The sequence below is a fragment of the Anarrhichthys ocellatus genome, unplaced genomic scaffold (genome assembly GCF_004355925.1).
Source record: "Anarrhichthys ocellatus isolate YVR2014 unplaced genomic scaffold, GSC_Weel_1.0 scaffold91, whole genome shotgun sequence".
NCBI lineage: Eukaryota > Metazoa > Chordata > Actinopteri > Perciformes > Anarhichadidae > Anarrhichthys > Anarrhichthys ocellatus.
The window spans coordinates 465409-493171 of NW_022280121.1; the positions used below are offsets into that span (position 1 = coordinate 465409).

General features: G+C 44.2%; 1 protein-coding gene across 6 annotated transcripts; it reads right to left on the reverse strand.

The window, feature by feature from the left end:
- Nucleotides 1–119: 119 nt before the first annotated feature.
- On the reverse strand, nt 120–26980 carry tulp4a (TUB like protein 4a). 6 transcript variants are annotated; one of them, XM_031875488.1, is made up of 15 exons: nt 26903–26980; nt 24885–25800; nt 15036–15164; nt 13950–14111; nt 13277–13457; nt 10215–10322; nt 9940–10106; nt 9253–9477; nt 8844–9078; nt 7541–7685; nt 6968–7139; nt 6741–6834; nt 5492–6618; nt 3215–5440; nt 120–3072 (listed from the first exon to the last, which is right to left on the reverse strand). In XM_031875488.1, exons 2-15 carry the CDS (start codon nt 25134–25136, stop codon nt 2956–2958), a joined length of 5340 nt encoding a protein of 1779 aa, XP_031731348.1. In that variant the 5' UTR covers nt 25137–25800; nt 26903–26980; the 3' UTR covers nt 120–2955. The 6 variants fall into 6 exon arrangements, with proteins under 6 accessions (XP_031731348.1, XP_031731347.1, XP_031731341.1 ...); XM_031875487.1 differs by having other exon boundaries at nt 3215–6618; nt 6968–7112; XM_031875481.1 differs by having other exon boundaries at nt 3215–6618.
- Nucleotides 26981–27763: the final 783 nt, after the last annotated feature.

A 27763-nucleotide genomic window follows, 5' to 3' on the forward strand; every position in this document is an offset into this window, starting at 1 on the left:
GCTGTTTGAGACAATAGAGCCACCTTGTGTCAACTCTAGTCCAGTCCAATAGCCGTTTGAACACTGCCATCTCTCAATTCAACAACAAATAATGGATCTATTTAGGAAACAAGACAGCATTTTTCAGAAAACAATGACATTTTATTCAAAAGATGCGTGACATATACAATTATAAAATAATTTACATGGCATGCCTTACTATCCATTCACTATAAACGTTCAGTCACCAAATCAGACTCTTTTCAAGTGTTTTTGTCATTTAAGTCTACATCTACAAATACAAAGCACATACCTTTTCTAAAGAAAAGCCAAATCCTACATTATCTACAACAGGTCATCTCAGGAAATCAGTTCAAAGTGAACCCGTAGCCGAAGTCCACAGGCAACTTCTTACCAGGAACTCAGTGGCTTACACTTGTGAACTTGTGTCAACGATGTTTGTGTATGTGTAAGAAGCCATGACCACACACATTTAAATAGAATAGATTTAACACTGATGGGATCGGTAGACTGCACAGTTGAATACAGACACACCTTGACTTGACAGTTACACTCTACATAACTAGTCTACCAATTACACTAAACTGGGCATTTACTCATTCACATCTTTTCCATCCAATGCAAACTTCACAAAACACAGAAAATCTGACCCCCCCCCTCCCCCTTTTTTGACCCAACCCCATTTTGGGCTACACAAGTTTTTATTAACACAAAGAAATGTTCAGAAAACTCCACAATATACAGTATATATAGATACTATATCTCCTTCAGGAAATAATCTCATAAATAAAATGTACAGAGCAGCAACTGAGATGCTGAACTAAAAGAATGGGATCAAACTGTGGTCAGAATTGACGACAAGGGATTCTCCCCCCCCCCCCCCCCCCCAAAAGAAAATATTGCACAACTGACAAAGAGATGGATATTTTCTTTATGACATGCTCGTGTTGTTTTCATTTTTTAGGATCATAAGAGACTTCTTTTTTCAACCCACATCGCCCCTCTGACAGACATGCATCTGGCTGTGATACAGAAAGATCACGTGAAAAAGTAATAATCTCATCAATTCAGAGACCAAAACAGAGCCGGTCCAAAGTGATCGCTTTTCTTTATATCAAGAGTTACGTTTCACTTCCCTCTAGGCCCATCCCCCCCCCGCCCCCAACTATAAATTTTAGCAAATGCATCTTTTGGCACAAAGGTTAGAGGTGACCCGAGTCACACCTGCCTAATATTACGGCCCTATTTAGATGTGTTTTGCTATCATCTTACACAGATAAAAACTATTTATATATATTTGCCTAATAATTTACTCTTGTCCACGGTCCTATCAGCTGGCTCCGCTCTGTGTCTTCAGTTCAACACAAATACAAGTTGGACTGCCTGAAAAAAGAAAAAAGAAAAAAAGAAACAGCTTTTCAGATTTCAGTGTCAGCTTACTGAATGAACAGATTTCAATAGCTTCGCCCCTCATTGGAGTTCTGATTTCAAAGATTCAGCGACAATGATTTCATCTCAACTGTCAACTTTTCTTTTTGTGGTTGGAGCTGTTGAGTTAAACGGTTCTACAGCGTCGCTCCACACCTGAAATTACACCTAAAACACAGTGAAAACAGGTGCAAACAGACATCCGTCAAAGTCACCCCAAGTCTCTTTACAACATTTACATGTGACCGATATGTATTTACATGACTTCTGAAAAGAGTATGAAATGGCATCGGGGAAATATACAAAAATATTTCCTGTACCTTGCTTATATGTTTAGCGTGGTCTTAAAGAGCAGGGGCAGCGCCCCCCCCCCCCTGCACCCCACCCCAACTACACACTCACTTCACAGAAGTGACAGCAGGTGACAAATCACTTCATGCCAGAGGTTAAGCTGTTCAATCCAGGCCTTGGCGACTTCTTTTGCGCCTGCGTCACCGTATGTAGATATTTCACCAAGTGCAGGACGTATCAGTCAAAGCTATTCGGTACACCCCTTCCACCCAATATTCAAATTCAGCAACCAGTTCTCCCAAATAAAGCAAGTAAGTTGAAAACCATGTTGACAGGGTGTGACGATTGTGTATCACAAACAATGACAATAATGTTAAAATTCATATCTGAATAGATAAGGAACAAAATGTACATATAAATTAATCCATGTAGCAGAGTAACACTTCTTCCTTCAGCGTCCCAGGAAAATATATGGAAAAGATTGCAGTTCAACTTATCTATATTTACTACTTGACCTGCCCCAGTTTTTAACAGTGACACACCTTTGACTACAGTGAAATGTGTGACCTCTTAGTAGTGCTCCTAAATGATGCATATATCTAAGCCTCAATTCCCACCAAGATGGACTGAGAGAGTAACAAAAGGAATGGCAGAGAGCAAAAACAAAAATAACCTCCCACCCTCCACGATGTTGAGTCATTTAATAAAATCCTAAAAGCAAAAGCAGTATAATAAAGTGGGAACTGTTTCACTGAAGTTTGTACAGCAATGGATTTCAGTGCCCAGTAGTACCTGTGCGCTCTCGGAAAAACACAACGGTGATCTCCAGAGTGTGGTTTTCAAGTATTACTGCTGCTTCTTTTGAAAACTGCACCTTATTCTCTCAGTTAACCGATCGGTTATGTCTATAAGCTTCTTCTAGCTAAAGCAGCATTTATTTGCATGACGATTACCAAAGCTCAGCTCTTTGGCCCTACATGCACTGCAAGGTGCCACTGACTGCCAAATGGAGCAGATCGGAGGGCGTCCTTGGCGAATGCAGCAAATGCTTATTGCACCAACTCTAGTGGCAGCATTGTGTAGTGCAGCATGATTGTATCTCTCTCTATAACCAGGGCTGATTTAAGTGTTCTCACCAAAATCAAAGTCTATTAATCTCAAATGAAACAACTGTCCCTTCAACAGATTGCGTTTAAAATCCCAGATAGAACTCAGGGTAAAGAGGGAGGGGACCCCTCATTTGAGGCGTTGAGTAACATTGGCTAAAGCCACTGCAAAGGCCTGCACAGCAGAGAAGGGATACTGAAAGTCCAGGATGTAGGCATTGCCATCAATCCTGCCGAACTGCATCACCTGTGTAGAAAAACAAACAAACAAAAAAAGTGAATACAGAGTGTAGAAGCTACTTTCATCAACATCATATTACTTGTAATGGTCATTTCAGTACACAGATAACATGCAGTGGATGATATTCCTTGAACAAGAGCTCTCTTACCTGTCTGCCCTCCAGTTCAATTTGGAAGTTCTTGGCAGACTCCTGTGTGACGCGCCCACCAAAGTCCAGCTGGTAGACCTGCGTGGCTTCATTCCACAGTGGCTGCTTGTTGGCCATGACGTACACAAAGCCCTGGCTGCCCAGCCCTCGGTCCTCCTTCTCGTTGGCCTTTCGACACTTGATCTCGTCCAGCTCACTGGCAGCCCTCATGTTCCTCTTGGTCTTCCAACCCTTCTTACCACTCTGGCACTGATTGAGCAGCTCATCTCCACTGATGAACAGCTCTGGCTCACTTTCTGAACTGTCTTGGAACTCGCTATTGGCAGTAGCTTTATTCAGCTTCTTGGTCTTCAACTGCTGCTCTTTCTGTCCCTTAAGCTTCTTCTTGTCCCTTCCTCCCAGCCGCGGACTTGAGATGAGTGAGTTGAAATCACCCAAAGCTCGGCCCTCCTTTTTCAATTTGCTCCCTTCAGCCAAAGGTGGCACGTTAGCCTCCTCAGCGCGCCCATCAACCCGCTTGCGGTTCTTCTTGCTGAACTTCTCGGACCGCTGTGGGACGGGGCTCTCAGTCAAGGAGAGTACCTCCTGAAAACCTTCCCCAGCCTCTGCCATGGCCTCTTGTAATCCTCCATGGCTCTGCAGCTCTGCTGGTGGTGGCGGTGGGGGTGGTGGTGGAGGAGGCGGCGGCGAAAGGACCTTTTTGTCTATGGCCATGTGGGAGGCTTTGGGTGGTAGTGGCACTGCAGGACTGGGCATAGGCGGGCAAGAATTATAGGTACCCCAAGGAGTGTGAAGGGAAATAGGGGGAATGGGGAGCCCGGAACAAGCACTTCCTCCTGGATACATGGGTGGGCAACAGGCTAGGTTTGCAAGGTTTGCAGTGTAACCAGGCGGTAATACAAGGGTTGCCTCCTGTTGTGAGAAGGGTACAGGTGCCACCATCTCCTTTGGGGAAGAGCAGGGGCATGGTGACCCCGGCATGGGCTGTAGCTGGGCTCCAGAATAGGCAGTTGTTGGAGGGTACTGGAGAGAGATTTGGTAGCCTGCAGCTGCTGCAGCAGCTTGAAATGATGCAGCACTTGGGCTGGTGGGGGACTTTGGAGAAAGGACAAAAGGCAGCCTGGACAGATCCAAGTGCTGAGCTGGGCTAAGAATAAGTGGGGGTGGTTTGTGGGGTCCGGGGGGTCCGGTGGGATTCAGCGCTGCTGTCCGTTCCTGAGGAACCCACACCTCCTCCGTGGCAGCTGGGTCCCACTGATAGGGAGGTGGGCGTTTGACAACCAGCCCTGGTGCATCATTTCCTCCTAGCGCCAGATTCCTCAGTGACTGGTTCAGGCTTTCATCCTCACTAAATGCTGAATTTACATAATCACCCCTGTCTCTGTTACTTCCTCCTCCTGCTGCTGAAGAACCAGATCCTTCAAGAGCGCTCAGCAGGCTGTAAGAGGACTGGGAGGCCAGAGGAGTAGTGCTGTTGGAGTGAACAATAACTGTGCTGTGTGGCGCCCCATTCCCTGGAGGGAAATCCTGTCTGATAATAGTTCCTCCTGCTATTCCGTTAGTGCTCCCTGGGGCAGTGCTTCCAACACTAGATCCACTGCTACACTGACTGCAGGTGTATAAGGCTGTTGGCACCCTCTGCTGGAACGAGGCTGCTAGTGCACTATTATTTTTAGCCTTAGGAGGCAATGGTCTGGGCGGCTCCAGCATCTGGGAAACTTTGAGAGCGGCCTCTCGGCTGTTCCTCCTGAGAGTGGCATGGATCAGACTGCTGTCAAGCCTCTGTCCAGGGTTCCTGCCGACAGCGCTGTTCTGATTGGCTGGGTCAGGGTATGGGGGCGGGTCTCCACTGGGTATGGAATAGCGAGGTGCAGTGAGTCTGTTGAGTGTTGCAGAGGTGTAGGGAAGCTGGATCTTCTTGTCTTGTGAGGCGGAGGATGAGGAGGAGGAGGAGGTGACCCTGAGAGTGGCAGAGCTGCCAGGTCCCTGGAGTGTGTAAACATTCTGATTGCAGACAAGGCGCGTTCGAGGACGACATACTTCCTCCACATTCCCACTGCTGTCAAACGTCGTTATCCTCTCATATCCCAGTGGTGTGGGGTACTGCGCTTGCTGCTGACCTGAAGGATAAAGTGATAACTCTCCCTTCTTCAGACAAAGGTCCCCAGGGGGAGGAGTCCCACTGGTGCTCCCTCCTGTTCCAGATGCAGCATTGGAGGCTGCAGCGGCGGCTGATGCTGCAGCAGCAGCAGCCGCCGCTGCAGCCACTGCGGCAGCCACTGTCCCAGGGTAAGGGGGTGGGGGGTTCATCTTGCTGAGCTCTAGAGGGGCACTGAACACCACTGTATCACCCTCAGCCAGCTGTGGAGTTGACCGAGTGGTTTTGATTTTCAGTAGGTGCTCATGTTCACCCCCCACTGCTCTCTCAAGCAGTAATTCCGCAGGTGGATGAGGGATCTGTATCTGCAGCGCCCCCTGCTGGAGCACAGATGACATAGAAGGAACAGGGATTTGAATCTGAAACTGCTGCTGCTGATGTTGATGGTGCTGCTGCTGTTGTTGTTGTTGCATCTGATGCTGCTGCTGTGTTTGCTGTTGATGTATTTGTTGCTGCAGTTGGTGTTGAATTTGTTGATGCTGCTGTTGTAGTTGTTGCTGTTGTTGTATGTGCTGCTGGAGCTGATGTTGATGCTGCTGCTGCATGTGTTGGAGCTGCTGCTGAATGTGCTGTTGCTGAAGCTGCTGCTGCTGTTGTAAGTGTTGGTGCTGGAGTATCTGCTGCTGCTGCTGTTGGAGTTGCTGTTGGTGCTGAAGCTGTTGGTGCTGGTGCTGAATATGTTGTTGGTGTTGTAGTAGTTGTTGTTGCTGCTGCTGCTGCTGCTGTTGTTGATGGTGGTGGCTTGGCTGTTGTTGCGGTTGTTGTGAAGGATGATGAGAAGGTGGGGGTCCCACCATTAGGCGACTCATTTCTAGTCCCCCAAAGATGACCTGACCAGGATTGGTGTACCTGGTGGGAACTGTGTACTGGGCTGTCAGGATGGTGTCCTGGCTTTGGTCTGACCCACCAGCAGAGGCCCCAGCAGGGGTGGCTGTGGGATTCGTTAGGACATCCAGCTGAACATTTTGATTGGCTAGAAGTGACTGGACCAGTCCAATGCTTTGGGCGGGGGACATGGCCTGGGCGGGACTATGGATGGGGGCAATAGGTATGTTGACCGTGCAGGGCGGGTTGTCATCGGTGCTACCAGCAGGGCCCGTGACGGGCAGGTCGTCTTCATCCTCACTGAAGACATTGGGGCTGAAGACGGGCAGATTGATGTAGTCCATAGAGACTTTACGCACCTCTGGCAGGTAGATGGTCATCTGTCTGGGCTGTAGATGGAGGAGGCTTGTCTTATAGATGACTGAGGGGAGAGAGACAGAGTATGAATTATAACAATAAAGACAATTCACAAATGGGACAAATTAAAATGACATCTATTTATTATTTCATGCTAATCGCTAATGGAGAAGTTGTTGAGGTTACCTGCACCAAGATTAGTTGGCAAGAATGCGGAGAGTCCCACAATCTTAAACTTTGTTCCCCAAATATTGGATGTGACCTGAGCAAGGTAATTTTGCTACAAGACAGGAACAAAGATAATATTATTACTTATAAAAACATTCAAAATAATTGACAGAATACATATCTAATAGAGAAATGTGTGAGCTTATCATCAAACAAGAAGAAAATACTGAATTCAGCTGTGTTACCTGAGTGATGTCATCTAGAGGAAACTCCCTCCGTGTTAGACTCGGTGACCCAATTGAGGGTTTTCGTATAGGTAACCGCGGTGACCTGGATATCTCTTGTGTAGTGCGAGATAGTTTGGGCGATTTTCTGGGATCAATGTTGATCCTGTTGGTAAAGGGACAAACTAAGTCTCTACAGAGAAGGTAGCAAATACAAAAACAAGGTTTAGGCATGCAGTGAACCAATAAACAAGTGTAAAACATTCCAGTGCACATTCATGTTCAGGGTTGATAATATAGGAACGCAGGTTAAGAGTTAAATAACTGCCGGGATGCCACACTATTGACACAGAAGCACCTAAACAAACACAGAATAACTGGGTATCATGTGGGAAATGTTTTTAAAGAATTGAAATGGCGACAAAAATAGCTTCCTTATTCAATCTGACTAAATATGCAAAGCAAACATTGACTTGATTTATGTATTAATGTGTTCATTTCACACAGACCACTGGCTGCTATGTCCCATATAAATAAAGGAAATGCAGTTAAAGATGGCATGCTACAGTACACACAGGTCAGGTGTCTGGTTACCTGGGCAGTTTGGGGGATTTGCTACCCCTGGATATCTTTGGAGACTTCTTGCCAACCCAGTCATCACTCAGCTCAATGTCACTGGAGTCTGAGCAGTTACAGCTGTCGATCATGGCAGTAATCAGACTGTTGCCGTACATCTCATCTGAGGAGAGAAAACAAGATGGCAGATGGAAAGAATGTGTCAGTTTAGAGTAAATATATTGGAAATGTGTAGATCTCAAGATAAAGTTTACTATTGTGCATTATTTCTTCTCTCGTTTACAATGATGCAGCAAACCGATGCCACCTTGATGCTAAAAATCATACTTTGATTCTGGATAAAATGTTTATAATATTGCTGTCTCAAAGGGTATTATCCCGAGGACTAAATAAAGTTGGCATTGCAGGAAGTCTTTTTTAACAACTTAGAGCCAGGCACCTTCATGTTGTTTAAAAACATGATGGCAGCAGCAATGTTCACCCATTTCTACAGATAAACATTTAGACCCATTCAGTGCAAACCCTATTTTCAGTAGTCTCAATTCTTCCCTTTTTCCTCATTCATATGGAGTCTGAACCACTGCTGCTCCAGTTTAGGTCCAGCTAATTTATTTGATGGGCATTAAAGTGTGAATGGGCTGGAACCATTTCATGGCTGGCTTCATTTATCACTGTGTGGGCAGGGTGCGGGTTGATTTATGAGAAACCCAGGGGCCATCAGAGCCCCCATTAAGCAGCTTTTAATTAACATGGGCCCAGTCTGCCCTATGTGACTAAAACATACTCGCTCTCCGAGTGCCAACTCAAGAATACTCAAATAACTGGAAAAGCACTGGAGCAGGAAAACGTGTCTATAAGGAATACATTTAGCAGTTCTGTTTGAATCGTTACGAACAGTAAAACATATACTGGATGTATGTTATGATTTAAACACATAATCATGATTATTATCAAAAACATAGAAAAATAAAATTGGTTCTTGAACATCTTTTAAATCCAAGTCAGTTTTACAGAAGGCAGTAATAGCTCACTGAACAAGGACATGGGAGTAACACCTTTAAAATACTTTAACGTTATGCAAGTTAAAGTATTTAAATGGAAAGAAATGATTAAAGAAAAATAGAAAACATATTGGAATATAAACTGTTATATCTGCTGAGTCAACACATGTTGGAATGATTTAAAACAAAAAACACACTTTTCTGAACGCCCCCCGTTGAGAAAAGCTATTTTAACTCGTACACTCTAATCAGGCAACATGTTAACTGGTGTTTTGTTTTTGTTCGGTGAGGTTGCCAAAATGGAGGAACTTTAGTTTTACCTGTTTTCCCATCTGTCTTGGGGTCCATAATGACAAACTCTGGACGCAGTTTACTTATTCGACGACCTTTGAGGATCGGCACCAGCCCTCCGAGGTACTCCAGGTAAAGAGTGTAGCACGGCCCCCCCACCTCGGGGTTATCTTCCGTACGCTTCATGGTACAGTGCAGACGCTCGTTTCCAGCTGTTGGGTAGCTCACAAAATCACGCATGTTGTTGGGATCAGGGATGGGGGGCTGGAAGACAAAACATGAGTTTGCAGTTTAGCTGAAATTGTCGTGTTAGCATGAGCTAAAATGTACTGCTGTATACGTTTGTTATGCTTAGCTTTGGAGAGCAGTCTAATCTCAGAAAGCTATGAAAGCAATGCTGCGCATAAAGTAAACTAAAGCCCTCCTGTTCTTTGTTACCTTGATGGTTGGGACAAAAGCAGTTGTGACGTAAGAACAGAGGCGGGAAGGCATGGTGAGCTTGGCAACGTCTTTCTCCTCCTTCACTGCTGTGGCGATGCCCTGCTGGCAGAGTAGCTGCAGGTTGGCGACGCGGTGCTCCACTCGCACCACGTAGAGCGCCGAGCCACACGCCAAGAACAGACGAGAGTCCCGGTGACCCCAACACAGCGTAGTGATGGGGCGCTGCAGGGCGACAGAGGAGATGCATTGGAGAGCGGGATGAGATTGTTTTGCCACATTTATTAGATTCTGCACTACATCCTTCCACAATGTTAATGTCCAGCATGAAATATGGGTCGATGTTAAGGTTTCTGACTGTTATAGTCTTTACTGAACTTGGATTTTTAAAGTACATTTCTTAGAGCGAATTCTGAGAAAAGCAGTCTTCTGCAATACAAATAAGCATCTTAAGTTTGTGTTGTTTACAGCAGTCAAGTTTCTAAATTGACTTTATGTTAGTCTATTACTTTACTACAAACTTGACAAAGAGCCCAATTTAACTGTCTTTTCTAGGTTTTCTAGTGACATCTTAGGTCTTCAAATACATATTGAGTCTCATCACTGGAGGAAGGGAAATACAATACATACAATTCTACGTTGACAGACTACTCGTTAGCCAGGTTTGACCCTGTTACAGTTGATCACCTGTGCTGGTGTGTCCAGTGTGTAGATGTGTTCACCCCGAACGTTGTAGAACTTAACGAGTGCGTTCCTGGTGGTGGGAAGACAGGAGGGCTCGTTGGAGAGGACGGTCCTCTCCATCCCCGCCACTGCAAGGAGGTCCCCCTGCGAGCACCACTGGACCACCACATCTGCAGCACAAAGTAACCAAAATGTCATGCAGAATTTACATTTGGAGGCAATTTAGACAAAGTTGCTGGAACACTTGGGCGTGCATTAATTATAAGATACCCACACACCTTTCAGACCGGTGCGGATGAGGGTGGGAGTGAGGTCGTCATAGTTGTTCATCAGGCTGATGTCTCCAGAAGTGAAGCTGACTGTTAACAGTGGTTTCTGGCTGTACACTGGGAAGAGACACAAGTACAACACAAACACTGTAAACAGGCAATGTGAGGTGTGTGACAGTTTAAAGTACACGGTATAATCTGTAAATAAAGAAATACACCTTTTCAGTGTAGTGGATAGTGGATGTCAATCAATGTCTATCCAGGAAAGACTAGTGTTAAAATGATACACACCTGTGCGCTGAATAAAATGCAATAATTCATTCTACATTAACATTATCTTGGGGTTTAACTTTGTTTGACAAAACAGAGAGTAAGTTACATTACTTATTACATCCACAATCTACAGTTACTACTTCTCATTAGTAATCAGTTCAAAATGGGGTTTTGCATTAAATGAGATGTATGGTGCTGCTGTAAATGCAGTGTGTTGTGCTGTGCAGTGCAGTGATAATGGGTCATCATCATATATCATGATAGAGAGATCTGGCAGGAGGAGGAATAGGCGGTCTAGTGTCTCAGTCGGGTTGTCGACTTGAGAGCTAATTTCTATCGGGGCCAATCAATTACTATTGACCGGTTAAATTAGTGAGTTAGAGCATAATCAGTGTTCCAGCTAAGGCAAGCACTTTACAGCTTTACCGCGTGGCCTGCGGGGAAGTGAGGGAGAAAAGAAAAAAATAGCACAGCAGGAGGAGGACGGACCCTCACCACTACAGCCTTAGCAACTGGGACTAATTAGGCTCAAGAGAAAAAAGGAGGCAAAAAGACAAAACAGGAACCAATAAAAACGAGGCGGTGAGAGCAGCAAGAATGTGGGGAAAGCGAACCACATAACAACTCTTCTCTTGGTTGGCTGCTCACGTCCCAGTGCAGCAGATACACACTGGTCATCTACATGTTGGACAGTGAACTCACCAGATACACTCAGGCTCACCGGTAACTGTTCTTAATTACTACCATTGTAAATGTCTGTAGGCCGTTAGCACAGGAAGGCACAAAAAAAAAAAAATAGAAACGCTGACATGACCTGCAAATATTTGAATTATGACATTCTGAACACAAGTTCATTGGAGGAAAAAGTGGGATGCAAGTGTTTATCTTGCAACGTTTTTTTTTTGTTCTCACTCTCCTAATGCTAAAGATAGTGTGCAGTCAACTGTGTCAACGCAGCACACAAGTACAAGGGCTCCATCATTGACATTGCAGGTAAAATTTTTATGGGGTAGTCCTGGGGGATTTGGGTTAAAGATGGCGCCATTGAGAATACAGTGAGGACAGATTTACACATTAATTGCACAACTGTACAAACAGCTGGTGTTGTTATTGTACATTTTAAAGAGATGCTTATCGCATCTTCATTCATGATTCATTTCCTTTTCCAGGTTTTCTGGGTATAGGCTGCGATTGTCCACTTGAGTATACCGTCAGTGTGTCGTACGTGAAGAGTCTAGTAATGCACACCGTTACACTGCGATATCTGCCGCTGGTATGACAGGTGTCTGAACGCTGTCTTGCACTACGGCTACAACACCAGTGTGTCTGTTCACACCTGATAAAAGTAAGAAAATATAATATTTTGTAAATTTATTTTTATAGCCAAATAAATCAACTTTTTTCCCCACTACAAAAGTTCTGTATCTGTAAAACATGATATTAGTTACAATACATCTGACAACATGACGGCTTCAAGGCCATAAAATAATCTAAATAAAGTATGTAATAAAGCGTCCTTATAAAAGTGTTTTGTAAAAGTGTGTGAGAGGGAGTTAAATAGAATACAATAGTTGTTTAAATGCTTCAAAGAACAGGAGGAGATCGACCTATGTGTTAGTAACATTTTGCCTGTGTAATCAAATTCTTATACAAAATATTACTGGGGCCACCACAGAAACATTTAATATCCAGGGATTCACATTATAGACATCACCGACTATATATCCCTGTACATGTGTAATGTGTGCACATGATTAGGATGGCACTACCTCCCGGTATGACAACAGCTACTGCAGCATTCAGAGCAAACAGGAGGTAGAGTGGCAACGTCAGCTCAATCCTCCTCCTCCTCCTCCTCCTCCTCCTCCTCAAACTCTTGCCCTCCATCTTTTCAACGCAGCCCCCCCCACCCACCTTCCATTTGGTCACACTCTTTTGTTTTAATGCGTCTCTCCCTCCCCGTCTTCACCGCTGGCAGAGAAGTGGAAAATCGTTGAATAGTCACCTTCCCACTTCTGAAGCTTCATTAAATGTCTCTCATCGCCCGTGAGATCAGCATCACAAATGACTTATCCTTCTAATGACTTATCCTTCTAATGACTTATCCTTCCAACTATAAGCTTCAATTCACACATTTTCCACTTTAGTCCAATAGTATACTCCAGACAAAATAGAAGTTTGGTGCCTTATTCAAGAACAGAGCATACAACCCTGTTTTCTCAAGAAAGACATCCAAACATCAAAAAGACAGTCAAAAGTGCAGCGTGTTGAGACGTATGCAGCTTTGTCTTTTACATGTCCTTCATAGATATGGTCCTCATGTTTATCTAATCACTTGACAGAGAACCCAGGCACCGTTTATGTGTTTCAGAGTATGAAATATTCATGGGAATACCAGGGGGCCGAGGTTGCTATTGACGACATAGCGCAGACCTACTAGCCATAACTTGTTTCTCCACCTGGTGCCCCCAACTTTGGAAATCTCTCCCCCTCCCGAAGGACTAAGAGCATGAGGACGAATTGATGGCGCAGTAAAAGATGGAGGTAAAAGGTGGGCGGAGCTAGAAGCTAACAGATGGTCCCACATCTGCACCGAGGTACCTACGTATGAAACAGCTGAACTACTCCAGCTCTCCACTAAAGTCCTTATAGCCGCAACTCCTTACCAGCTAAACCCGTTTATCTCCAGTTCTTCATCAGATTATACACTTACATCAGGTCTCATCGTGGCATTTTTGTTGTGTGTCTGAAGACGCCACAAAGAGCCGTCTATTCATATCTAACCCCAAGATGCTTACCTTGCGGTGGGGAGTAGTCGTCAGAGTCTGTGTCGCTCTCACTGCTGTCCTCCACCAGGAAACTGGGATAGTTCCAGGACATACCGACGATGCCATCCGACTCATGCAGCAGAATGTGGGCCAGCATGCGCCCATGGCAGTCCATCACTATCACCTGTCCATCTGCAGTACCAAACAACACCTAGAGAGAAATAGTCGAGGGTTATTAGGGAGAAGAAGAAAGAGACAAAACAACAAGACATTTCACTGGGACAGAAGACAGGCACACTTAGAAATAGACACGGAGATGACGGATAGAGAGCAAAGAAAGCCGGAAGAAATGCATATCACACGGAAAATAACTGGTAAATGGGATGAAGGCGATGAACAAAGGCAGAGACGCATCCAGAGACAGAGTTTAATGATGTCTAACCTGAGCTGACAACTTAACAGCATGAAAGCAAATACATAGATAGCCTCACAAAACATTCAAGACAGAGAACGGTTGCTGTCACTCAGAGGATCTCCCTCAGGGCCCGTCTCTGCCTTCCGAGGGACAAGTCCACATACATAAAAGTGGAAAATAACAACCGGAAACTTCTACGTCTATTAGCATTCAAAGGCTGGCACAGCGCTAAGCGGACACGTTGCACCCGTCACAGTTCTGTGGGACGTGCGTGTTTGTGTGTGTTACCTGCTGGTCATCGGGGGTCCAGATACCACAAGAGATCTGGCTTTCCAGGTTGATCTCAGAGGACCAGTGTCTCTGCCCGCTGACGGATCCCACCAGTACAAAGCCATCCCGGTAGGAGATAAGAGCCTGGGTACCATCATGGGACCAGGTGAAGTCACTCACCTACAGAGCACCGGACACATCAGTTGTTAGCAATTAACTAATACCTATTCTGTAAAGCAAACACTGTCAAATGTCATGAGATATCTATTTAGCACAAGTGAGAAACTGGTCTTCATGAACAGTGTTCAAGTATTTTAGGTGCTCTCAATATCTAATGATGGCAAAGATGAGAATTTAAAAACACGAGATGTTAAGAGGAGAACCGCCTTTAGGATCCGCTAGCAAGGCATTTACACTTGTCACTAGTGTTTTCCCAGTATTGTGACCAGTGCTGTCAGAATACCACATGATAAGGTAAATGACAATACATGCCCTCCTGCAGACTGTTAATACTGAAAGGGTCTCGCTCAACTGAAATAATGACTCTGCTAATGTCAGTATAAAATGAATACTTGTATGAAATAAAATCTTAACCTCAAAGGGGCCATTTCAAACTGTATAGGCCATGTGTTTAAAGAGAGAAGCTATTGTTCAGACTGTCATCTACCAACTAGCTTGATCATAAAATAATAAGTTGCCGTCACAATGTGTCAGACGCAGCTCAGCAGATGCCAGTGGTTGATGGATCAGTCCTACCATTTGTACCTCGCTTTGCAGTTATCATCAAAATCAGCAAGTGGAATGTCTGGGAGGTTTTCCCAGTTAACGGTATTCAGGAAACGGTAATGGAAAGAGACGGTAAAACTAGCTCCCCGTGTTGTTTTACTGGATGAGTATGTACTAGTCATTACAGCAAGATCTGACTTCAAAATAAAACCGACCCTCCACCCTCCTCCGTCTGTCAATAATAAATAAATACCACCCAGAATATTGATATATTATTTATAAGTCACTTCGCCCAGCCCTAATTCAATGTCAAAGTAAAAATGCAGTTTTTAAATTAGTGATTTAGTTCATGTCCCATTTCTGTGTAGTGTATTTTACCTGCGCTCCACGGTCATTGACCAGCTCCACGGACCAGCGGCCTTCATACTGGATCCAAACAAAGATCCCTCCGTCTGTATCACAGGTGGCCAGTTTCTGGAAGGGCTCGTTCCATCGCACCAAGACCACCTTCAAGACAAAATAAACAAGGGAAGGAAAAAAAAAAAAAAAAAAAAGAAAAGGGGACAAAAGAATTTAGCAGTGGCCTTCCTTTGACACAGCTTTGCTCCTTTAACTACAACAGATAATGAGAGTTGATCAACAACACCATGTCTTGTCAGAGTGTCCTTGATCAAAACTCTGAACTCTTGTCTGCACACTCGCCGCAAGTCGCTCCAAATTGGGGCATCAGCTGAAACGCCTCAAATCCAGAAAGCAAAAACCAAGTTCCCACATTTCAATGAGCTAAATTTAGCATTGAACCAGATAAAAATATATATCAAAGTGGGTCAACCTCATTTTGAAAAAGTTGCAAAGGAGCTGCTAATATCCTGAATATTACAAACAATGAGATTCATGTGTTGCCAAACCAGACCACACGTATAACATGCATTTCTGAGAGTTCCTCCTTGTTTGGGACTTAATACTTTCTGATGAATACTTTCTGATGTTGTGCATCTTTCATGCACAACTTATGTCTCGATCATAATTTTATAGAAAGCATTTAGTTTGTAACTAAAGGGAAATGTAATCTAAAAGAGAAGGTGCACTGATGCATGAACGTCCCTACAGACAACACTATATTGTGGGCATATAGTAAACTGTATAGCCTCTAACACAGAAACATGGGTTTCTGCATTGGCCCCAGAGGTAGCTATAGACACGGATGGTCATTTGCCTAAGAAATGAGTTGCAGGGGAAGAAGTTTGGATCAGCGGCAGAGAACAGTATAAATCAAACTGTCCATAATCTCTCTTTGTCAGCGTCATCCATCTCTAAGGCACCCATTACGGTCTCCATCCTACCCCCTCTCCCTGTGTGTCTATCTGCCTGGTCTTTTATAGCGTGACTCAGCCTATTCCCTGCTGAATAATCCGAAACAGAGAGCAGCTCTGCTCTTGCTGAGTGAAGCACGTGGGCTGTACAGGCTGAAACACTCAACACAGGGAAGGTTTTACCGGGGCTTACGCTCTCTGAGTGCAAGTCCAACAGATCAGTGGCTGAGAGTTGGCTAAGCCACCCAGTCTTGCTCTTCCCCCCCCCCCCCCCAACAACACCATCCCCCTCCTCACCCCTGAGACAAACACACAGTCCCATCTGTCCATGCTCCAGTTGAACAGGTGTTATTAATTAATAATCAAATGTTCAGACTACATTTCTGTTTTTGTGTCTGAGAAGAGAAAGTTACAGAAAAAAAACAAAGTAAACAATAATATTCCCTCAATATGCCCGTCAATCAGGCCGGACTGGTCTGTCTACAAATAAATAAACTTTGAAACCTGAAGAAAGACAAATTCACAACCGATATTGTCATGGTGCGAAAAGAGGACACTGACAGCACACGGACAGACAAGACAGAGCAGCGCAACAGTTATTCACACCATCAGGGGGAAAGTGGGAAATACACACAAATCTGTCATATTGTAATTTATTCCCATGCATGCTGATCAAGGTAATCTCAGTCAGCGGCTTTTTTTGCTGCAGCACAGCGTCTCTACTCGGGCTGAACCAAATGTCTTCTTTTTTTCCCACATTCAAAACATACTGAGGTTTTGAATGAAGCTGTGAATGTCTGGTGTGGGAAGCCGTCAGAGCGCTCTGAAAAAAAAGACACCGGCGCTATATAACACGATATAGACACTCAGCCCAAGTTAATAGTAATAATAATAATAATAATAACGTTATAAATGAAGCTTTGGGGACTTTAACATGGGCATCTATGGAGATTGACTCACTTTTAGAGCCAGCCTAAAGTATTTATTTGAAGAACTGCAGTTCTTGGCCACTTGCTTTCGCTGTGCACATGCAGGCAGGACTGTCGCTAAGAAACTTAGTCACGATATGCTGATGCTTGGTTTTCATAAAACCCTCAATCTAACTTATCTAAACTAGTGCTTTTGGCTGTTTCTTGATGAAATCCAAGAGGTTAGGTGGCATCGAAATATCTATGAGATATATATATATATATATATATATATATATATATAATATCTTGAGTGTATATCGAAGAAAGCTACCCAATAAACACAAATTAGCAAAAAGAAAAAAAAGTGGATCAATTTACTCCTGAAAATAATAGCTCAGGAAAATGTGTGGCCCCAGGCCCTTAACTTTCTCCAGTTGTTGGGCATGTGCCAGAGTATTAACACACACAACACATCACCTGCCCATGAGACTCCAATGTCGGGAAAACAGGAAACAAATTGTCTGACGCCAGGCTGGAGTTAGTTTAATAATCACCAGAATGTGGTGGAAGAAATCCCAGGTAGCTTTCGTCCTGGTTTTACGGTAAGTTATATAGTAAGCAATTTTCAGTTCACTGTACATGAGTAATGCTCCTATAAATAAAGTTCAAACAGGGAACATTCATGAGTAGAAGTTGTTTCTATGCAATAGCAGCAACAATGCTGAGGTAACTCCTGTTACCAATCACATGTATTCTGTAGGGGTTGTCAACAATTCCCCACCAGCCACCGCCTTGTGCATCGTTAAATGTCTGCAGTGATAAAAGACGGGGTTATCCTAGGTGAACTTAAAGTGATCCGTCTCACACAAACATGTTTATATGAATACACCATGTGCAGCCCTCCAGCGTAATGAGCGAACAGTAGGATTCATCGCTCTCCTGGCCCCGCTCCCTCAGCAATAAGGTGTCCTGTGAGCCAGATTTACTGTGTTTTCACTCCCAATCCCAGTGGTATGAATCCTAATGTTGCATCTGTAGGTGTGTCTCAGCTGGCAAACTGCAGGGAGGAGGACACAACGAGACCCGGCCCGTTGCAGGTCCGCTGCCATTTCATTGTGATGTGAATAGACCATAATCACGGACCTTTAAAAAAAAACAAAAAAAAACGGCCTTCCATCCATCATTCAGCCACAGCAGTCACCTGATGCAGCTTACAGTGCTCGGTTGGTCACAAAGCTGACCAGCTTCAGCCGTAGTACTGTCAAAGAGAAGACATTTCCATGCTCAAGGATCTCATTGGGGGACTACAGATCAGTGTTGTTACTCCACTCGTGCACGGTCTGCAACCTCTGGTGAGCTAAACGGATTTTCCGGATGGTATTATACAACCTGACGCAGCTCCAGCCAGTGTATACATGAGGCTTTAGATGAGGTAGGAGCTCCAGTTTGCATAATTCTAACATCATTCATACACTGTGCATAAACTAACAAAAAAGTGCCAAAATGAAAAAAAGAGACAAAATTAGCATAAGGTTCACACATGCTGTGTCTTGCATGTGTGCACACTTATCTGCAGCCTCATGGAGGTGAGAATACTGTGTGTGTGTGTGTGTGTAAATTTAGCTCAGCGTGGAGATTAGTGTGAGCTGGTCAGGCATCCTGCGAGGGGGACAGCTGAGCTGTGACGCAGCGATCTGGGAGATCAGACATCACATGGAGACAGACGGGATCAGAGTGAGGAGCCACAGGACAGCGAGGGGCCAGAGGGATCACGGGCAGGAAAGGAACAAACACGCAGATCTTCATCGGTTATCATTTGCTGCATGGTCAAAGACAAGTACCGACACAAATGAACCGCTATGCAGCAGTTGATTGATGCCCGTGTGCTCCAGGCCCATTCAAAGTACCTTAAAATTAAATATAACACAATTTGACATTTCAAGAGTGCAGCGTGACTGAAAAAGCCTTGATTGGCCAGAATCGGATGATTTCCAGCTTGACCAAGTTTACACGCATGCGCCGCAAGATGGTTCAGGTCGTGTCCACAGCGGCTCAGACAGTAAACTATACTCTCAGCCACACACACATTGTTGCCAACTTACCGACTTTTTCACTAGAATTAGGGGCTTTTCTATAAACGCAACTAATTTAGAACATCAGGGAAACCGCGATTCATATATTAAAATATATTATATTGTAAAAATCCTTCCCCTGCATGCTGCTCAGAGTAATCCAGTGATTATGTATGCCTTCATTTATAGATCTTAGAATGAAAAGAAAGAAAGAAAGAAAGTCGCAATCGGCACATTTGACTTTTCTTTCAAATCTGAATCCGCGAAGAAAATTGCAATCGGTGCATCTCAGCTATAGTCACATGCTCCAAGCCAGGCAAACCACTACCTAGAGAAGAGGAGACTACATGTTTACGATACTTTAATACTGCCCCTTGGCCCGTGCATGGCCATTGACAACTTCTCCTTGTGAAGTTGGCAGCGTCTTCCCTCCTGCAGCGCCGTGTTGTCGTCACTGCAGCCCTGGCCTCTTGCTGGGACTTGAGAGACGGGGAGCTGAGCTGACCCCAACAACTTCACCGAGAAGACCAAATCAAATCAAGGGACAGCTTTGGGTTACATCGGAGTCAGCAGAAGTGAGAGGACACTGATGGTGCAGCGGCACAGTGGCGCAGTCGTGAGCACTCGGGTCCAGGGCAGCACTGGTCCCTGGCACGAAGGAGTTGTACATTTATTTTTTTTTAGCAAGAAGCTTAAGGATGAGTAGGCTGGACTGGTGGAATACGACCACAATGCTTCAAAAGTATAGCTTAAGATCGTTTTGTCACATCTATACCTATGTGACACTGCATACTGTTAGATGAAACTACACATGCAGTACACATGCTTGAAGTAAAGCAAGGGTTTATAATATAAATAAGCCAGAAAATGTGTCATAGTTACAATTATTATAAAAGAACGTAGTACAGTTCAGTTTAGCCTTTATCGTCCCATATTGGAAATTTGGATTGCAGGACTACAATAACAGTTGAAACAACACAGACTTATCGATTTAAAAAACATAAATTAGAGAAAGTAAAATACCATTTCTAAAAAACACTTGGTTCCACGCTTGACTAATGAGTGAAGAATTATTGGAAAGTCAAGACCATAAACAATAAAATCTGATTCAGCACAACCGAGCAGGAAGGAGAGGCTCTTCCCTTTCTCTGTACAACCCCCCTCTACCACCCCCTCTGATTCTGGGTCTGACATGATATTAAATCAGACGCAAAACTCAATTAAAGAAGCGCTGCGTTGTGCCGATACAAAAAGCAAGGAAGCCAGCATGGGACGAAGTAAATGCCCGGAGTGATTTGCAGCGTGAAGGAAAGGGCGGCGGGACCTTCGGCAGAGGTTGAATCTGAAATGTTTACGAGTGGAGCAAGCGTGCGATAAGTTATAAAACCTCAATCAATACCAATATCCGATAATAGCATTTACATTGCTTATCACTGGGTGTGAACGATGCAAAGATTTTAAAAAGTAGCAACGGGAAAACAGTTACATGCTTGAAAATCTTGTGATTCATTATTTAATGTTTGCAGAACATTTGATTGTATTTTCTCCCTACACGTTCTTTGAAGATGAATAAAACGATAATTATACGCTCTTTACTGTATACCCCGACTACAAACACCACTCATAGCAAGAAGAACCTGCACCGTCCAGGCCACGCTGTCTCTCTTGGAAATGTTCTAGCGAGCAGACAAGTCCACCTGGATGTGAGGGAGCAGCCGAGCCCGAGTGTTATGCTACGTGTCCTCTCCGAGGATGGATTAGCCCACTAAACCCATTTCCACTAAGCACATTTGGTGAGACCATTTTAATGCGGTGAATGGGTCGTGTACTCAGGGCTTCTGATGTCAAGAGGCCAGACGAAGAGAGAGCAGAAGAAAGTGCTCTAAAGGAATTTGTGTAAAGGTGGGATAGTGACCGGCACAGGGGATTAGGCCATGATGGAGGACAGGAGGAGGACTGAGCTGTGGTGCAGAAGGAGGAACTACTTAGGCGGTGTGACGAGACACAAGTGTCTGGACACAGGTGGTGATGGAGATGAGTGAAACTGAAATGCAGCACAGCCCATTAAAAGTGACAACTTTCCTCTGACTTTCCTCTGCTTGTACAGCAGGAACAATGATGCAGCATTATTCCTGTCATGCAATCCATTATTATGGTCTGTAAACAAGTCTGAGCAGACATGTTAGTTGTACTGCACCACAGAAGTCAAACTCTTCCTCCTCCCTGCCCACAGAAAACAACTGTGCATGTCCCAGATCAGTGCTGGTTCTCGAACAGGCCATCGAAACAGACTTATTTATGAGGTTCCGTCAGGAGACAACTTTTTAATGTATGAAAACGTCACACAGCACACCAAGACACGGTGGTGGGGTTCATCTGAGATTGGGATTCCCTCAGTGAACAAACCCCATGAAACATTTTCAGAGAACAACAACCCAAAGAAGCAGCACTGGAAGTAGATCCCACATGGTGAAGGGGTAAACATAAGCTGGTGCACTTTGGGTCGCCAGTCTCTTTTAAAGGCCCTTAGACAATTAGTCCCTTTCTGCCTTAGTGAAGAGCCCGGGTCTGGCCTCAAAGGGGAAAACCAACAGGTGGGACTCCTGCCTTTGGGCAATAACCCACCACTAAGACTCATGGGAAGGGTAGCGAGGTGTGTATGAACACATGTTTTCAACAGTTTCAGTAGACACACAACACTAAAAAGGGGCGTTAGTCTCAACAACTCACAAACAAGTGACAACATCCCCCCTTGAGATGGTCTCTTCATGTTCTACTTTCTGGGCTCAGCATACACCATGCAACGAACTTTATTGGAAATAACTGATTCAGAGAGCAGCGGTGCCGTTATTGCATTCTGTGTGAAAGGCCCTCAAGGGCCAATGATGTTGCAGCAAAAGAAGGCTTTTAAAACTTCAAAATAAACACCACTATACAGTATGTGCAACATACAGCATACTAAATCTACAATGGAACCGTATTAGAAAAGTGGATATTTTCACTAGAAATAAAAGTACTTTTTTAAATATTAAAGCATATATATGATTGCACCGTAGGACTAATGGCACAGCTAGCAGTTGATGGGATGCTGGCAGACAATTTTCCCAAACTCCTTGTCAACATGCCGACAGTCATTGTCAAGCCTGTCTGGGATGTTCAGCTCTCGTGGAGAAGGAACGGACTCCTAGTGACTGTCTGCTCAGTCTGTTCAGCATCGGAGAGCACGATGATGGGGGGAAAAAAAAGCAGTGGATTGTCAAAAGAGGCATTGATCTATTCTGATGCACGTCCCCGAGGAATAACGCCGCAGCATCAGAGGTATAGTCACTTAGAGAGACGGGACACTTTCATCTATTTTCAACATTATTGTTCTCTCGTGTAATGCAGCGGACACACCTGCTGATAAAAAGTTCAGACGCTCGGTTTAGAAAATTCTATAAAAATAGTATCAGGACATTTGAGGATACATTTTCTTTCAATACAACTATTATTTGTCTGGATGTTTTATTTTTAATCATCCTAAAAGAAGTTACTTAAATGAATGTTATTTTGTGTTTTAATACAAAAAAAAACTCTTACGGAACAACATTTTTTGATGTCATGAAACTATAAGCACACACAACATAAACCACGCTTAACAGTTAACAATACGAAATCAAACAGGGCTACAACCACGACAATAAAATAATATAATTAATGGTTGACATGGAGTATAATTGAAAGCATGCACACAAAAACACATGAACAAAATGTTTATAGATATGCGATACTGTGCACTTAGTCTGAGCACTTCTGCTAAGCAACCAAGCTCAATGAAAAACAAAAGAAGTTTCTCCTCACGCCCACTGTGAAAAGATGTCTGTGGGAGAGGGAACAAAAGGAGCATGGCACCACACACACCTCGCTCCCTTTGAAGCCGTTACCTTGTTATTATCTCTCTCAGCCCAACCCACAGAACAACACAGAGAGCGACAATCACAGATATGTTACAGGCCTTTTCATTATCTGAAGAACATCATGAGAGTCCTAGGAACAGGTGCTACAACCGGACAACAGCCGAGTTACACAACACAACATGCTTTTATCTTGTAGTGCAATGAGTGCAAACTGGGTGGACCCCAGTGTAAATCAAACCCTCTATCCTGGGAGAGGCGGTGCAGAGCTCTGCAGGACTCCGGTCCTCTACCCGTCTGCCCTCTTCTTAACAGATGTCTGACAGCTTAAGATCCGCCCTGTACTTTACTACATTGCCTGTATTGGGCCCAGTCCAAAAGACACATCCGTTCAGACGCTCGCTTACATTAAATGATCACAGGACATTTTGATCTATACATCAAACAGGAATAATGGCCAAACTTAAGGACGCTGCCATGAGTATTGATCTTGGCAGGACTGGACTCCCACAGGATGGGTTCATGTAGCATTTGTGCGTGTGTGTGTGTGTAGTCATTCATAACCTAACATGAGCCAATTAACGTGAAAGGACACTCGTCACCAGCGACGACAAGTGCTCAATGACGCTGCTGACGTTTAAAGGACGGGACCGTCGGGGGACGTAACTGCTGAGTGTGCAGCTTCTTTGAGATGAGGAAAGGTTACCCAAATGTATTGACACGGCATTAAAAAAAAAATTTTTGTTTTTAAATGAATTAATGTTGGTTTGACAGTATTGGAGACTCTATATCACCCATGAGGTTGGCCTGTATCCTGAAAAGAGCGTTCTCTCCTCCTCAGATAGAAGATGACGTGGGTGAGTGAACACATCTGTCATCGCTTGACAAAAGTCATTAGGCAGTGTGATTTCCACCACTGTCAGAAACCCCAAATTATGCATAGGGTGGGCAAGTGATGGATTTCCCAAAGCATTTATTTATTGCTTGATATCAAATATAGAGTGGAAGTGGAGAGGACATTACTGCTTTCATTACTGGTGCCGGGCTGAGGGCAGTGTGCACTTTTCTCCCAGTAGCACATGTGTTCAATATGTGTCATAATGAATTTAAATCAGCCCAAATAAGTGCATAAAGTCAAATTCAAATATGTTAAAAAAAAAAAAAGTGGGTAGATTTGAGTTGTGTAGGCTTAACCTCCTCCACACCGCATGCACCAAAAATAATAAAAAGGGAAATTTCAGTACTTGGACCAGATTCAAGTGGGCAGAGTTAAATGACATTTCTGCTGCGCTTCAGTCACTCTCTGTAGGGATTCATCCACTCTCCCCTCAGCTGCCTTATGGGATGCTGACACAGCACCTTGCTCCATCTGACCAACAGCTCCACCCACTAAGAGAGAAAACGCAACCTGTTTGCAGTCTACTGGTGCCAGCACTGCTATACTGACGGGTGTATCCACACGGAGTGTATGGTGAAACTATCTATTTAGTTACGAGTTAAAACAGTGAAATAAACTGCTGTAGAAAGACTTGAAACTCTTAAGCGTGCCATGGCACAGGTTTTCGGACCCCCTTTAACTAAAGTGAACCTGACCACCTCTGTGCTAGACAAGATGCTTGTTGACAAACACCTGCCCTAAATAAGTACAGAGACCAGCAGCTTCAAGGACATTGCTCTTCACCCGACGCTGCAGCATGGGAAAGGAAAAAGTGAAAGGAAATCTTCCCCGACTCGACTCTTTAAATCATATTTTTGTGAGCCCAGAGTGCTACTGGTAACAGCCATTTGCATCCCAGATGTACGGGACTGAGGAGGTTTAAGCAGACTGTTTGAAGGGGGATCAATAAACTATCTTACGGATAAATGTAGAGAAACGTGTGTTGTATGTATTTGCTTTGTAGAGTTTGAGCTCGAGGCAGGGTAGATGGGTTAAGTAACTAATCAGAAATGTCCTATCGCTGTTTTATTAAGAAGCTTGTATGTACTTTGTTATATCTTTAAGACAATAAATGTAATTTACCCAGGAAACTCCTCTTACCTCGCTGTTGTGTCCTCTGAGGTTGAAGTTGACTCTCTGCGGGGTGGGCCGGTCCCGTCTGCAGTGGCTGGACGTGAACGTGACCCCGACGACTCCTCGACCGTTCCCGGTAGCGAGCCAGCCCTCCTCGTAGTAGCGCTTCCTGCATACCGGCTTCTCCTTCTCGCTCTTGGGCACGCGGCCCTTCCAGGACAAGCACAGGATGTTGGAGTCGCTGCAGAGGACCGGGCCGTGCTCCACAGCGGCGAACATCCCTGCAGCTCTCCACACCCCCGTAGATAAAAGAAGAAAATAAAAAATACCCAGAGGGAGGTCGGGGGTTCTTCGGAGGGGTCGGTACCGTTATGAGAGCCTCTCCTCCGCTGAAGTCACTGGTTCAGTGTCAGATGTGAGATAGCGACAACGGTGCATAGTACTCGCGCTTTCCCTCGGCTAGCTCGGTGATTTGCAATAACGATTAAAAAGGTGATCAGTGAACACTTCCCAAAAAAGTACAAATGAGGTCACGAAACTGTGGACTTCTTTAGCGAAGCTATGTTGAAGATGTCATACAGCTGAATGGGCTGCATACACAACAAAAAAGGCACTCATTCAAGTCATTGTGATGCGTTTGATCACGTGAGCTGCCTTGTTGGTGATGTTTAAATGACAAGGCAACATACGAGAGTGTACCGGGTAAGGATTTAGAAATCCACTGTGGAAGATTGCAGACTCCAGTCATGTGATCAAAAACAAACCCAGGTTCCAGTTGATGTTCGTAGCGTTTCTGTCCAGTTCAGTGTGTCATGTCAGTGCTCTGTGTCCTCCTCATGCGGCCCCCGTGTGTGTGTGAGAGGAGGAGCAGGGACTCCATCAGCTTCTCCCGGTAACGTCATCACGTCTTTACAACCCGCCTCGGGGATCCCATGGAGGACTGCTGGAGACAAAAACAGGACGTCAGTATCGCACAGAACTGTCGCTAAGAAAGTAAACAAGCGTGTGTTATTTTAAAAGAATAAAAATTTAAAAAAGGTATGAACAGTGTAAAAGCGGTGGAAGCACTCACCTGCCACCCACTGTCGGTAATTTAAATATTAATGCGCTAACCTAAAATTAACCATCACTTACTCATGTCGTGAAGAGCAATCACTTCAGTTCGAGGACTATCCTGCTCAGCGGAAGGACATTTAACTACTGAATTATTCAGGAGAACCGTGTTTCATTTTAGCTCCCGTTTTATTAGGCTAGCACTGATGTACCAAGGCGACAGTAACAATTCAATGTGATAAAAGACCGAAGCGAAAACCAAATGAAACGGTGACAAACAATCATCTGACAATAAAACGAGACCCGGTGGATGTTTAGTCAACTGTCGTAATGAGAAAGAAATAGTATCTACATCTATTCCACTAAAACTAAATTATAGACAGGTGGCGGTACAACAGCTGCTCCAGCAGAAGTGTAACATACGCCAGTTTATTGTTCCGTTAATGCAAAGAAAGACAAATAACGTTTTTAATACTAAAATACTATTGAAGCCAGGTGAAGATGATGACAAAACAGCCCAAACAACCATCACCGTGAGCTGCCTGCTAGCAACAGATAGCTAGATTCTGTATGTTGCTGTGTTGGCTCCATAGATCAAAACATGTCAGCAGATTAATCTCCACAGTTTAAATGTAGCTATCGTCTTTGTGCAGTGACGCTAATCTAGCTAACCGACATGCCCGTGAGTGAACATTAGCTTGTCTGTGTTGTCTCCCCCCCTTCCACAAAGAACAGCCAGCGGTAGCTAACCGGCTAACCGACCAGCTAGCCGAGCCTGAGCGACCATCAGCGGAGACTGAGCTCCGTCCATCCGCCGCTGGCACTTGGTCGCTAACAGGCTACAGCTAGCACGTTAGCACTGTTTATCCTATCGGTTTTTTAAATATTAGCACGTAGGTTTTCATAGTACCCAGAGGTCGGTGGCCTTGTTGACAAAGTGAGCAGTTAATTAACAAAGCCGGAGAGACACCAACGACCGGTGAAGTGCTTACCTCTGCTCTGTGCTGCTGCTGCTGCTGCTTCTTCTTCTGCAGCCTGCTACTGTGTACACTGGTAGGGCCCGACAGCTGGGTCACGTGACAGACACGTGATTTAGACCAATTAAATTATCACAGTTCGTATCAATAACTCAATTTTTTTTCTCGTCTTATATACAGTCTGTGGTTTTTAATTTGAGTTGCCCGTATTTGAATAAAAGCATGTAAGATATGTCAATGTGTATCTTTATTTAAAAAAATAAATTATAACAATGAGGATTGTCCTCCTGGTACCATTAACACTCCAGGGCTGCACTGAACTGTTTTTTAGAAATAATTAGATTAGCTTTAATAATTGACATGTGTACGAAAGTATTGAATGTAATGAGAAGTCTGATATACTTGTATTAGGTTATGGGTGTTTAGCGTTTAGACCTGCAGCAAATAAATCTCTCAAAAACTCAGACAATATTCAACACCCTGGTATTTGAGGCTATGTACAGGTGCTGTTGGAACAATTGGGAGAAATGCCACTTGACTTAAGGGGAATATAGCTATATTTAAATAACTGGTTAATTTAAAAGGACATACTAAAATAATTTAACACAACATAAACTGAAACCCTGTTGGGAAAAGGAGAAAAGAAAAGCGAAACGTTTTGGAAGGACAATCGAGCAGAAAATAAAGAGCTAGAAATAACTGAAATAAACATGAGTCCAAGGGTTCCCTATCAGTAATACCACCGTGGATAGGCCACTTCCTGACCTTGTTGTATGAGTCTCGCACTGCTTAGCAAAAAGAACAAAGATAAGGAGTTCGCTTTACGTACACCAGTGATATAACTACTATATCTTTGTTTACATTTACACAGGTGCT

Coding starts and splice junctions, on each gene's coding strand:
- tulp4a (XM_031875481.1), bottom strand. CDS start 25,136: ATGTTCGCCGCTGTGGAGCACGGCCCGGTCCTCTGCAGCGACTCCAAC. Junction 13,458..13,949: donor GGACCCCCGATGACCAGCAG/GTAACACACACA, acceptor ATTTCTCTCTAG/GTGTTGTTTGGTACTGCAGA. Junction 6,835..6,967: donor CTCTAGATGACATCACTCAG/GTAACACAGCTG, acceptor CCTGTCTTGTAG/CAAAATTACCTTGCTCAGGT.